This window comes from Colias philodice, chromosome 19, assembly GCF_061535455.1.
Source record: "Colias philodice isolate Cphi_HAF_F1 chromosome 19, ilColPhil1 Martin Lab GWU primary, whole genome shotgun sequence".
Classification (NCBI taxonomy): domain Eukaryota; kingdom Metazoa; phylum Arthropoda; class Insecta; order Lepidoptera; family Pieridae; genus Colias; species Colias philodice.
Genome location: NC_143104.1, coordinates 11,278,260 through 11,292,500, shown reverse-complemented (window position 1 = coordinate 11,292,500; position 14,241 = coordinate 11,278,260). Strand labels below are relative to the sequence as shown.

General features: G+C 34.4%; 1 protein-coding gene across 4 annotated transcripts; it reads right to left on the bottom strand.

The window, feature by feature from the left end:
- Nucleotides 1-2,700: 2,700 nt before the first annotated feature.
- Nucleotides 2,701-10,213, bottom strand: LOC149480193 (uncharacterized). 4 transcript variants are annotated; one of them, XM_089707117.1, is made up of 6 exons: nucleotides 5,741-6,413; nucleotides 4,650-5,138; nucleotides 3,993-4,564; nucleotides 3,731-3,818; nucleotides 3,505-3,633; nucleotides 2,701-2,906 (listed from the first exon to the last, which is right to left on the bottom strand). In XM_089707117.1, the coding sequence occupies exons 5-6, from the start codon at nucleotides 3,607-3,609 to the stop codon at nucleotides 2,703-2,705; spliced, it is 309 nt and encodes a 102-aa protein (XP_089563243.1). In that variant the 5' UTR covers nucleotides 3,610-3,633; nucleotides 3,731-3,818; nucleotides 3,993-4,564; nucleotides 4,650-5,138; nucleotides 5,741-6,413; the 3' UTR covers nucleotides 2,701-2,702. The 4 variants fall into 4 exon arrangements, 3 of the variants coding, with proteins under 3 accessions (XP_089563243.1, XP_089563241.1, XP_089563242.1); XM_089707115.1 differs by lacking the exon at nucleotides 5,741-6,413 and having other exon boundaries at nucleotides 4,650-5,731; XM_089707116.1 differs by lacking the exons at nucleotides 3,993-4,564; nucleotides 4,650-5,138 and having other exon boundaries at nucleotides 5,830-6,413.
- Between the last annotated feature and the right edge of the window lie 4,028 nt (nucleotides 10,214-14,241).

Genomic DNA, 14,241 nt, shown 5'->3' with positions numbered 1-14,241 from the left:
CCTAACTTTGATTGGTTGTTAGGTTAGGTTAGGTTAGGTTAGGTTAGGTTAGGTTAATGTCAAAGTTAGGTTAGTGTAGGTTAGGTTAATGTCAAAGTTAGGTTAGGTTTCTGGCCTGGGTAGGTTTCTCTATAACAACTTTAAAAAAAAAAAAAAAAAAAAAACAGTAAGTAACTTAAAATATTTCTGTAGCCCTTTGTAGAAGTCCAAATTCAAAAATTTTCAAATATTATTTATCAGTTATCATTTTTTTATTTAAAAAAAAAAAATAAAAATAGGTATAAAATTGTGCAAACCGAGTTGATGTGCCTAAGAGATGTGGACTGGGAGGGTGGGTGGGCGCTGCGTTTCGTTTTTCGCCGATTTCTCCTAAACCGCTGGGCGGATTTTTACAAATTTGGTATCAAATAAAAAGTCTTTTTGGGACGCATCCCTGGACACCAAATTGATTGGGGTGCATAGCCCAGTTCAATAGATATGAGAGGTGGCTCCCAACGTGATTTTCCTCGTTTTCTCCTAAACAGGTAAGCAAATCCTCATGAAAATATTATCAGACGATAGATCTCGTTATTGCGTATCCGTAGACACCAAAGTCGATAATATTCAATAACTGGTTGATTAATTATTCGAGGGAGAGATTTAGCGCTTTTGGAAGTGATTTTCCCCTACTACTCCTCAGCGGATGGATAAATTTTCACAAAATTAGTTTCTTATAAAAGTTCTCATTGATGCGCATCTATACATACCAAATTCAATTGAATTAAACAAACGGTTAATAAAATATACGAGATAAGATTTTAACGCTAATCCGCACTATAAAACTCGGTTGAACAATTATTATTATGTAGTTATTTTGTTATTTACTTTTATTTTTATTTAAGACACCCTGTCTAACACCGTCTTTGAAGTATTTAGGGTAAAAACAACAAAAACTTCACGTACACAAATAAAATAAAATAAAATTATGTTGTTTCAAAATTGTTATATTATGTAGTTTAATGTATTATATTATAATATAGAAATGTAAAAAAAAATAAGTTGTAACTACCTTTTATAACTACTATCCTCCTTAAGCAGTAATTTACAAGAATAAAGAATAATAATAATTAATTTTTACCTATTAATGTAAAGTGTATCTAAAAGATAAAAAAAATACACTAAAAATCCACACAATACATCTAAATAGGGTATATAAATTATAATATCATCTGATGTCAATAATTCGCAGATAAACTAAAAAAAAATAATTAGCATGCCCACCCGGTATCGAACCCTGGCCTTTTCGGGTGAAGTCCGAGGCTCTATTCAAAGAGTGCTGCTGGGATTGTTAAAGATTTTAATTCATCGCATAGATGGCACTGTTTTCGAATAATGCAAACATTTTCATTATATTATTATCTTTCGGTAATCATAAATCATATGCATAAATAAATAAAAATTGTCTTAATGTAGAATTATTTTTAATTATCATTACCTGTCCTAAATGGAGTGTTCACGCCAGATCGTTCGATAATTAATATTAGTTCAGTGAATTGATAGTAGATGACAGTAATTTATTTATAGTATTTCTATATCGCACTATAATTGTTTTTTCTCGAGTCCATATTTTTGTAGGGTCAGTGTGATTTAAATTACCCTTCACGGGTTGGCTCTGTAGTCCTATGGTTGTTTGGTTGTTTGGTCGTTTGGTCGTTTGGTCGTTTGGTCGTTTGGTCGTTTGGTCGTTTGGTCGTTTGGTCGTTTGGTGTTGCTTGTTCTTGGATTCTCGGTCTAAATTCTAAAATAGTCTTTCGTCAAATCGTCAAAATTATATTTCGTACTCCGATAAAATAGCAGCGAAATGTAATAAAATAATCGTCAAAAACGATGCTAATACAAATTAGCAGTTTAGCACCGTATTTTGACAATTATTTTACATTTTATGATTTATGATTTCATGAAATATTATGTTCTTCTAGCAACTATGCTAGAATAACACACATTATTGTACACAAAATACTTTTCGAGTCAGCACACATCAACACTTATCAAGGATCGAAAATAAAACAATTTTAAGCTTGTTTTTAATATAAATAGTTTTAAAACTTTATTAATTAGGAGCTGCGACCTGCGGTTCCACCCGCGTAATAGTTTTTCCTATTTATCTTTAACTAGCTGTGCCCTGCGGTTTTACCCGCAGTCCTCCACTCCTGTTGGTCTTAGGGTGATGATATAATAAAGCCTTCCTCGATAAATAGGATATCTTAATACCGAAAGAATTTTTCAAATATAAAAATAGTATAAGTTATTCTTATAACACCAGGCACCAGCGTAATCTGTCTGTGAAAATGCTGTCAAAATGGGTCCAGCAATTCTTGAAATTAGCCTGAACAAACAGACAGAAAAAGATTATATAAAACACTTTTTTTTTGGGATATGCTGTAGTATCCATAAAACGGTTATTTTAGTACTACAAAACGGACAGTCCAATTAGGTCATAGGTGTTATAATATTATAGCCTTCCTTGATAAAATGGACTGTCTCAGTGAAATAATTTTTCAAATCGGACACGTAGTTCTTGAGATGCGTGCGTTCAAGCAAACAAACAAACAGACTCGTCAGCTTTAATAAAAGTATAGATTTAATGTCATAGAAAAGGATTTACAGGGATGAGAACACAACAAAAAAGGGGTATGAAATAAAAGTCCAAAAACATTATAATATTATGTACTTATTTTTATTGTATCATTAACTCCTGCAAAATTTTCCAAGACACTGTATATAACATTTATGGCCAAGCAGGGCGCGGCGGGGCGGGCGACGGGCGCGGGGGCGGGGGAGGGGGCGCTGTCCTTCTGGCTTCTGCTTCGCCAGTTTGATCTTCTCTCCGTTCGTGATCGCCTTGATCCGCGTCCAGCGTCTCGTACCTGCAACCAGTGAAACGCTTATGAGAAAGCGTGTAGAAATGTACTGTAAAGTGTAGTATTGTTATAGCGTTAAAGTATATTAGCATGTTGTAGTGTGTAGTAGCGTGTAGTAGTGTAATGTAGTGTGTTATAGCGTGTACTAGTGGGTTGTAGCGTATTGTAGTGTGTAGTAGCGTGAAGTAGTGTGTTGTAGCGTATTGTAGTGTGTAGTAGCGTAATGTAGTGTGTTGTAGCGTAATATAGGGTATTGTAGCGTGCACACGCACTACTACTAGTAGTGCGTGTGCGACACAGCGTGGTACGTGTGTGTGTGTGTGTGCTCACTTGAGCGCGGCCTGGTTGACCATGCTCCCGAGGCGCCGGTGAAGCCGGTGGTGGCCCGCGCGAGCGGCTCCACGTCGAGCGCGGGCGCGGCCGCCACGCGCGCCGCGTACAGCCGCAATATCACCAGCCGCCCGCCGTAGTCGGGCGTCGGCACCGACACCGACGCTCCAAAATAATGTCCATTTGTATTATATACTAGTGAATGAAAATATTATTACTCATTCACTCGCTCACTCCCCAACTCACACACTCACCCCCTCACTAACTCGCTCACCTCGACATCGAACCGTCCGGGTCCCAGGAGCGCCTGGTCGAGGTCGTCGCGCCGGTTGGTTGCGCCGAGCACTATCACGCCCTCGTTCTGGTGAAAGCCGTCCATCTCGGAGAGCAGCTTGTTTATTGTCTGCAAAATAAAAATTAATAAATTAAATGTTTTGTGTCCAATAAAATATAATCTCGTCTAGCTGAGTATGTAAATTGTAAATAACTGATTGGCGTACGGGTGTAACAAACTGTTGGTTGTCTTGGCACCGACAGAGTCGATTTCATCAATGAATGTCACACAGGGCGCCCGTTCTTTTGCTGCTTCTGAAAATGTGATATTTATACATGAACATTATTTTAAATATTTGTGAAGTAAAAATTAAGTAATTAACAGTTAACAAAATATTTTGATAAAGTTTAAAGTATAATAAAAGAAAAAAAAATTGTGACATCATAGCTGTGAATGAATTCTAAATTTAAGTTTATCCATAATATTACCAGTATTATTCGCGCGGTCCCCCCGCGCGGCGCGCAGTACGGACGTTGTAAGTTGGGCTCTATAATAAATTATCAAAAGTGTTTTAAGAATTAATTTTTACTTATTTATAATTTACTAGAGGTCCGCCCCGGCTTCGCCCGTGGTACATATTTCGCAATAAAAGGTAGCCTATGTCTTTTCTCGGGTATCAAAATATCTTCATACCAAATTTCATGCAAATTGGTTCAGTAGTTTAGGCGTGATTGAGTAACAGACAGACAGACAGAGTTACTTTCGCATTTATAATATTAGTATGGATTAACTGATTATTTTAGAATGTATTGAATGTGTTGTAACGTATTTTAAAGTGCATGCAGTGCTCATTTTTTATTGGTAGTCCATCATGTTCTATATTTTAGTGTACATATTTTTTATGTAATTTTATCGATGTACAGCTGATAATGAGCGCCTCGCCCGCCACAGCACGTGCCAGCAGCGTCTTGCCGGTGCCGGGCGGGCCCACCAGCAGCACGCTCTTCGGCAGCTTGCCGCCCAGCGACGAGAACTTCTCCGGTGACCTCAGGAATTCCGCCTGGAATGCGTTTAATGCGACTGAGTTCTGTTTTCTAGGGATTGAAAAGATAAATAGAACCATTAAGTTACTATGTACTACGTACTAGAGTGGCTATTCCAAACAAAAATATTGCGCGCGGCCGGTATGGTGTGGCACATGCGGGACGAGCGGGGCGAGGTTCCGAGTTCAAAAATTAAACAATGCGCGCAGATGAGAATGTAAAACAAGCCTCAATTTCACCTCAGTTCACATCGTTACATGTGACGGAGATGTCTTCCGGGTCCACCTCCGCTTGGTTCCGTAGCTGGATCCTGGAACAGTAGTTGTATATTGCTGTTATTATTGTAAGTTCTAGTTCTTCAATGTAACAATCAGACTTGCCAAACATATTTTTATACAGTACACACACATTTGTCATTTTTAAAGGATAAGCTAAGCAGAGTAAAATCAGCAATAATTGTTTTAAATAACTACAAAAAGAAAATATATTAGATCTACAATCCGATCTTGTTAACAAGCATAGCATCACTTTTTATGTAACGGAATCGGCTATTCACATTTAGATTTTATGAACAGTACTAACCATAGAAATCTAAATAACAAGACACATAGAAGTGCTTTATTGTCATAATTCGTATGAAAACCGCTGTCGCCAAAATCAACACATTCAAACCGAAAGCTAAACAGTACACACAAGTAAACTATGCCTTTTATTGGACAGCTCGATTTTAGTGAAAACTAACTTAACTATTAAATTAAGCTTTTGAATATGTATCCTAACGCACGAATTTACGGTTTATTTTAGAATAACATCCCTAAGTATATGAGACTTTTTGCTCCAATACGAACAAACGTGATAATAAGAATGGTAGACTGTGTCATTCATTGTTATTTCGATTACTATGGTGACACTCGTAATACTTGTAAATATTCTATAATTTTAAGGAAAAACGGCATTATTTCTAAAAAAAAAATATTTTCCGATGAAACATTATTCCTTTATAAGTATAATTACAACTTGTGGAAGAATTTCCGCAATGGGAATTGCTGAAACACACCATGTATACACTCATACGTCTCCAGAGCAACTGAACAGTGACGAATGCAACTGGTGATGTGCAAATCACCTGAGTGGCGACAAGGTCACGCACGCTTACGACTTCTAGTGTCTTGTTATTTAGATTTCTATGGTACTAACATACCAACTGTTGCAAATAAATGTGGGTAGTTCAAAAAATAAATGAATCTAGCATACCAACATCATCAGAGTATTCTATACTGACCCAAAGACACGCAGTCTATTTAAAAGATTGGGGTTCCTCTTGAGATCTGCTGCAGATCATCTGCATGTACGCTCCTCTGTGTTTGAAAGGAATTTGGACATTATATCGCCGTCCCCGGATAATAAAATGATAGGTAGCTAGGTAACTAAAAAAACGTAACTTTTCAGGAAAAATAAAAAACCGATACCTAAGTGACAATAACTTGCCAAAAAATAGAAATAACCTTTTTTTATGTTTCAATATAGATTTTATGACTTTTACTAAATGAAAGCCTATTTTCCTTGGTCACGGCATCACATGTGAAAGGCTGAACCAATTTTGTTAATTATTTTTTATACTATTCCTTGAAGTACGAGGATGGTTTTTATGGAGATAAAAAGTAAATATGTACCACTGGCGAAGTGGGGCCGACTGCTATGCTAGTATAAAATAAAACTATAGTAGGATTACAAATTTCTAATCAAAATAAATCTCAATCATTGAACATACTGTATACATAAGTAAAACAACAAGCAATTGCAATATGAGATACACAAAGTTACTGATAACTATCACAGCATTGAAATGCCTTATAATTTTTATCAGAACCACCACCAGTGGGTATGTGGTATGGTAGAATCAACACAAAAATTGTCAGGACGATGACCAGTATCAATCCATATTTTCAAAACTCTATCAAATTCATCCACCTCTGACATACTTTCTAAGTCAGCTAAGATATTGTTGAATTGGGGATCAATGTTCACAAAACCTCGCAGCAACACCTCTATCCCTGAGCGAGTTGTGCAGATGTCTGCAGCTGAGCAGACCAAGTCTAGGTTCATTCGCAGATTGGGATACAGGCTTATAAAGCTTTCCAGCCAATCTTTGTTTTGAGTCACCAATGAAATAATAGCAGCCGTCTCCTCTTCATATTGAATATCAAACAAGTTCCATCTCTGCTGTACTCCAAGATTATAAAAAGATGCAAATACTTTTTCCCCCACTTTAATCCAATCATTAATTTTTCTTCCTTCTATTACCTTGTGTTTTTCTTTAAAATTCATTAACTCTGTAGAAATAACTCTCATGTGTTGTTTAAGCGCCATATCTACAAGATACATATATTTTTAAGTCAAGACGTGTAAATAATTATGAACTGAAACAAAAAATTATAACATGAATCATGATAATAAAAACAAGACTAAACTCAAAATTGTAATTTATCCAATTTCTTTTGAAGAAAGAAAACTAAAAACTATTATTATTCATCAACCATGTCACAACTCATTTCAATTTTCAACTCAAAACAAATAGATACTTATATGACAAGGATTTCCACTTTCCAGTGGACGGAGGATATAGGTCATAATCATCAATACATATAATAAAATTCTAGAACAGTGGTGTCTGTACAATGAAAATATATAAAAAAAAATTAGCAGGGGTTATTACTAAATCGATCCCAAACCCAAAACTATCGTTAAAATTTTTTTTGTCTGTTTGTCTGTTTGTCCGTTTGTCCGTTTGTCTGTTTGTCTGTATGTTTGAACACGCTAATCTCAGAAACGGCTTATCCGATTTAAATGCGGTTTTCACTTATATGTTGTGGTAATCTTCATTTAACATTTAGTGTTTATTTCATGTCAATCGGTTTATAAATAATCAATACATATAATAAAATTCTAGAACAGTGGTGTCTGTACAATGAAAATATATAAAAAAAAATTAGCAGGGGTTATTACTAAATCGATCCCAAACCCAAAACTATCGTTAAAATTTTTTTTGTCTGTTTGTCTGTTTGTCCGTTTGTCCGTTTGTCTGTTTGTCTGTATGTTTGAACACGCTAATCTCAGAAACGGCTTATCCGATTTAAATGCGGTTTTCACTTATATGTTGTGGTAATCTTCATTTAACATTTAGTGTTTATTTCATGTCAATCGGTTTATAAATAAAAAAGTTATGACCATTTAAGTATTTACGGCGAACATTTGCTACTATTATACAGTGTACGATAAAACGTAAGTTATCTTTTATACGCTACAGTTATTTCTATAAAATGTCCAGGTGATCACATCGAAAGTCCCCAAGAGTGGGGTGGGGGTGGGGGGGTAAGCTGAGGTAGTAGGGGGGAGGGGTCAAATTAAAATTATGCTTATTTTTAGGTAAATTTTATACATAAAATGTCCTTTAAGTTATGTCGTATTATAATATTTTTAACCCCCGACGCAAAAAGATGGGTGATAAGTGTTTGACCGCTATGTGTGTCTGTGTGTGTATCTGTTTGTGCCACCGTAGCTCGCTAGCAGGTAATTAGATGCGGTTTTTTTGTTAGGCAGCATATTTTCCGACGCTGGTTCTTAGATAAACTGTATCAAAATAGGTTAATCCATTTATTATACCTAGGTATACATATAGAGGTAAAAGTAGGAATGAAAATAACTAAAGTTATCGAATATACTTTGATATATTAAATGAAAAGTAAACGACCTATCAGTAACAATAATATTACGATTATAAATTTCGTGGCCAGAAATAATTTAGTTTTAAAAAGCTAACCTAACCTAACCTAACCTAACCTATCCTTTTCCACCTTATAGAAATTTTTCCTGACGTATAGAAATTTTCCTGGCTTATATAAATTTTCCTGACGTATAGAAATTTTCCTGGCGTATGGAAATTTTCCAGACTTAGAAAAATTTTCTAACCTAACCTAACCTAAACTATCCTTTTCCACCTTATAGAAATTTTTCCTGACGTATAGAAATTTTCCTGGCTTATACAAATTTTCCAGACGTATAGAAATTTTCCTGGCGTATGGAAATTTTCCGGACTTAGAAAAATTTTCCTAACCTAACCTAACCTAACCTAACCTATCCTTTTCCACCTTATAGAAATTTTTCCTGACGTATAGAAATTTTCCTGACTTATATAAATTTTCCTGACGTATAGAAATTTTCCTGACGTATAGAAATTTTCCTGGCGTATGGAAATTATCCGGACTTAGAAAAATTTTCCTGACTTATACGAATTTTCCTCATCTGTATAAATTTTCCCGACGTATAGAATTTTTCCTGGCGTATGGAAATTTTCCGGACTTATACGAATTTTCCTCAGATAAAATTCATTCATTTATTCCTACGTTTACCCCTATATCAAATAAATGGATGAACCGATTTTGATAAAATTTGACCATTTGTTTCTGACAGGTCGTCTATGCCTGGAAAATATCCGGAAAATGCGTGAAAATGTCCGAAAAAAGCGTGGGAAAATGCCCGGAAAACGAAAAATAGGTCGACTTAACCTGTAACCCTGTATATAAAACCTGGGTAAAAGTGGGAATGAAAAAAACGAATGTTGTCGGTTATACCCAAGTGATATATCAAATGTAAATAGACGACCTGTCAGAAACAAATGGTCAAATTTTATCAAAATCGGTTCATCCATTTATTTGATATAGGGGTAAAAGTAGGAATAAATAAATAAATGAATTTTATCAAATATACTCAAGTGAAGTATCTAATGAAAGACATGACGTGTGACATGAAGTACAATAAGAAATATTTTATCGAAATTGGTTCATCCATTTATTGGATATAGGTATAAAAGTGGTAATAAAAAAATGAATTTTGTTAAATATACCCAAGTGGCTTATCAAATGAAAGGGCATGACATGACGTGAGAAGTATAATGAGGCATATTTAATCAAAATCGGTTCATCCATTTATTGGATTATAGCGGTAAAAGTGGGAATGAATAATCGAATGTGGTCAAACAATATACTCAAGCGGCATATCAATTGACGTGTGAATTACAATTAGTCATGTTTTATCAAAATCGGTTCATCTGTTTATTGCATATAATATTGGCACCTTAGGGTTGATATAGTGGGGATAAATAATCCAAATGGAGCACCAAACGTGATATGTCGTGTACATATAAGTACAATTAGACATGGTTTACATCAAAATCGGTTCTGCCATTTACTAGGGGTGAAAGGGAAAAGTTGAAAGTCTGTGAAAGTAGAAGGATATGGGAGCGGGAGGATAGCCACATCCTGGAGATTTTGAACTCTTCTGTAACAAAGTTTTATAGCTCAGTTTAGTTTTAATTTTACTAACAGTTACTTTATGTTATTATTTATTTTATTTCTTAACTGTAAAATAATCTGTAAGTACTTATAATTTAGTTGTTTATGGTAGTACGTGTTTCAAGACGTGTTTACTCAATAATTGTCCACGCGGACGAAGTCGCGGGCACAGCTAGTATAGTAATATTATGTAGATAAATATGTGATTAGGTATTAGTCTTGGAACTTTCTACTTTCTACCTTTGGCGAAATTCGGAATCATCTGATCTTAGATCTAATTTGAAATTTCATAATTCTCATCACAGAGCAAGTAAATATAAATAAGTACCGTGAAACCTGCTTACTTTGCCACTTTTTCATGTGTCAAAAAGTTTGATTCGCTTTAAAAAAATATAATTGTATGAAAACGTAATGAGTAACCTGCACCTAGACGTAGTAAATTTCATGAAAATTTACATTATTACTAAATATTTACTCGGATTTTTAATTAGATAAAGTAAACTGACAGCAGCTAATGTCACTTTGTAAAATAATGTTGCCACATTTAAAGTAATAGTGAGGAATTCAGTTCACATTCAATCAGATGAATGAACAATGAGTGTGAATAGTTCATCATTTGAAACTATAAAATAACATTATTTCTAATTATAATATATAAAGCTATATAAGATATAAGTTACTAGTAGAATGTAATTATAATCATTTTTTTATTTTTATTGTTACGCTGTTTACGTTATTGTTTTTGTAATTTTTCCGTTAATTGTAACTAATTACGTTGTGTTTGTTGTCATTGTTGTGTTTATTTGATGTTATATTGTTACACACTAAATATTCACTATATACTATATTTCATTTTTGTAAATTATAATATTTTAAGCTTAAAAACAATTATGGCAAAGTTAGCTGTCACTTCTGAGTTCTGGTTAATTTGCCATATGAAAAAAAAAATGAAATTTTTGGAGTTTATGAGGTTAAAAAGTAATATATTTGCACTCTTCCTATATCCCGTAAAATAAAGTAAAAACAAAAACTTTATATTATTTAGCACTGGTAATTTAACTCTCTAAGAAGGTGGCAAATTCACCAACCTTTCCAAAATATTTCCTATATAAGAAGAAGTTAGGGTTAGGGTTGTCAAATAAAAATGTTTTCGTAGTAGGAACAATTTAGTAAAAGTAAAAAAAAAACATAATCAATTACTTCTAGTTAGTTTCTTAACTTTGAATTGTTTTACATAATAAAACAAAAAAATGTTGTGTGGTTTTATGAAACCACGGTAAAAGTGAAACTGTTCGAACGGTTCCGAACACTGCTTTGTGTAGCGCATGTCGCGTGACGGTCGGCTGCCGAGTAGGTATACCTACTCGGCAGCCGCGATACACGCGACATGCGCTACACAGACCAAAAAGTTTGAGACGATGTAATAAAAGTTTCACTTTAAAAAAATAGTATTCATTAAACTAAGTAACTTTTTTTTTAATATCACACATTACACGACATTCCTAAAAGATTTAAACAATGAGAAATTCTTATTTATATGATCTTGATTGAATATAAAAATTGTTGTTATTTTAAACTTGATAGGAACCAATCCAATCAAGTTTTAAAATCCGTTTGTACACATTATTCCCTATTAGCTGTACTTTATGTGTCTCTATTTCTTTTGTGTGTGCAATAAATAATTAAATTAATAAATAAATAAATACCTTTTGTAAAACAACCTTCATTTAAGCACATGCACTGTGTATTTCATACCTGGCTACCTAACTATTTATATTTTTTTTTTCACCAGTCAGTAGGTACTTACAATGACAATTTAATTAAAATATTCATCAGAAATTTTGTGGCAGCCCTAACCTCCAACAAAACATGGCAAAGTCACCATTACAGACGTTGTGATTGGGGTTGTTGAATTTACCAATACCAATTGCGAAGTAAAGGTAGCTTGTAGCACAGTAAATCAGCTTTTATTTAGCTAAAGAACATTATGTTAACATAATATCAAAAAAATACTTACGTAGGCAATGCTTTTCCCGTTTGTTTTTGTAAAAGTTCCGTAGCACTAAGTTTCATACCGCCAACATTCGAAAAAAGTAACCGCCGAAAATGACATCTCAAAAACAAGCTGGGTTGCCAGTTGCCACATCACATTCGGTGTTGCCATTTAACTCATAAATTTTACTATACAGGCATGCATACATGACAAAAAACTGATGTTAAGATGTGACTACACTTTTTCCCTCAGAAGTTGGCTATGGCAAAGTCTGCAACCGTTGGCAAAGCTAGCAGGTTTTACCGGTACACAATATTATGAATTTTATTCTAATGTCATCATCATTCGTCATTCGTCAAATCGTCAATCGTGAATCGATGGCGGATGGCGTGAATCGTGTCGATTGTCATCTTGTAAACGTCATTTTGACTTTGACGCCAGATCGTTGAGATTTTACCCCATTTATTATTTTACTTAAACCTTAGATTACAAAATAAAAGGCAGATGGAGCATGTCAATCGTCCATCGCCCTTGTCAAAGAAAATACGAAATCAAAAACGAATACGAACCTCCGCCAGTGCTATAGCGATTCTAGTGTCATGCAATACGTCAAAAGGGGTTTGATATTTTAGTAAAAAAATGCTGTCTTGTGATATTAAAACGCTGTAAAATTTGTTCCCGAAAACAAACAAAAAGATAAAACATCGTTTTACAGGTTTTCTTTAGATTATTTGGCTTATTTAATTTTGTATACAAATAATAATTTTACATATTATACGAAGGAATTCAAAACTTCAACGTATGCTGCCAGTATTTTGAAAATGAATTTGCCATTTTTAGGGGTAAAACGGTAAAATGGTTAAAAGATCTTCGGTAGTGCTGTTGGATTTTTCGATCGTGAATGTGATTATTTGTATAGTGCAATAAAGGTTCATGATCATTATTAGATTATTTTAATAAGCACTATACATTTTTTGTTACTTTTATAAAAAGCGTCATAGTCGTTTTCGCTCGCGATTTAATTCATGTGAACTCCATGATGGATATATGATGAAAATAAAATGTCCCGCATTCTCGACTAAAAACTACCGCTATTTGCATTCATATGTTTTGAAAAATAAAAACTTTTTTAATGTAATTTATTTAATTAAAAATTGAATAAAATTATTTTGTCCATATATAACTTTAGTAGATAGGTGCATTATAAAATAAAACCATAAACCCGAATTTATATTAAAATAAAAATTAAAACATGACTACTAATTTATGTAGCCTACGTCACTACCATGACAGTGACACCTCACAACTCAAAATCGATCCAACAGTTTATACTGCAGCTGCAGGGCGTGTCAAAGAAATATTATACACACATACACTCGAAAAACATAACCCTCTTTCTTCCGTAGTCGGGCAAAAATTTGGGAAATTTTTCAATTTCTGGTAACATAACACGCACACAGAAGCACCGTGTTCGTACAGTGCAGCGGCGAAATGACAGCACTTTATGGAAATGACGATAAAAATTTCGGTTTAGTTTGGCAACGCTCCATCTGTCTTTTATTTTGTAATCTAAGACTTAAACCATTTAAAAAAATCTAAATATATAACTTGAACGCTTAGGCATATTGAAATCTTAATTTGGTCTTTTAGATTAAATGGCGCAAAAACTGGTACAAGTGCAAGCGTTTTTCATTCCAACTTGTCTCTTTCTAACTAGGTGACCATGGCTTAACAAATTATGGGACAAATTGTTTGAACAGCGAGCGGGTAAATGTCCAGTAGATATTATATTGATGATACGCTACCTAATTTATGTAAAAGTAACTAAAACATAGTGTACCTATGTATATGGTACCGTAAAAGTGTAAAACCCCTTAAGCCGGCCACATACATCAGTTTTCCTGATTCGGAAACCGTATCATGAAAAATTCCGTACGACTACCACACGCATGCGTTTTGTTCCATTGGGAAAACCGAGATTAGTCTTGGAGTAGCTTCAGTGGAGTGCACACGTTTGGAAGAAGCATGAATTTCGACTACGATTTCCTCCTTGCTAGATTCGCATTTTTACTTTCTCAGAAAAAGAAAAAGCGTCGTCGTTACTGGATACATCCACTAAACACACAAAGATTAACGGAGGGCCAGCATTATGTAAAAAGAGCTAAATTACGAGCATAATATCCAGAAAGGTTTTTGGCTTTTTTTCCGTCCGCGTCAGGAATTCCGGATGCATGGGCTTGCATTCGGAAAGAACGGACGGAGAAAAAACCGTATGGAAAGTTATCGAATGTGTGTGACATGCAATTACTTTTGTATGAATTTACTGCGTTCGGAGGCCCGGTTTCGGAAA

What these genes read in the sequence shown, in the direction of transcription:
- LOC149480193 (XM_089707116.1), bottom strand. Translation starts at nt 3,779, where the DNA reads ATGAAATCGACTCTGTCGGTGCCAAGACAACCAACAGTTTGTTACACC. An exon ending in ACCAACAGTTTGTTACACCC is followed by an intron (nt 3,634 to 3,730) that starts GTACGCCAATCA and finishes TTTATTTTGCAG; the next exon opens with ACAATAAACAAGCTGCTCTC. An exon ending in CCGGACGGTTCGATGTCGAG is followed by an intron (nt 2,907 to 3,504) that starts GTGAGCGAGTTA and finishes CACTGGTTGCAG; the next exon opens with GTACGAGACGCTGGACGCGG.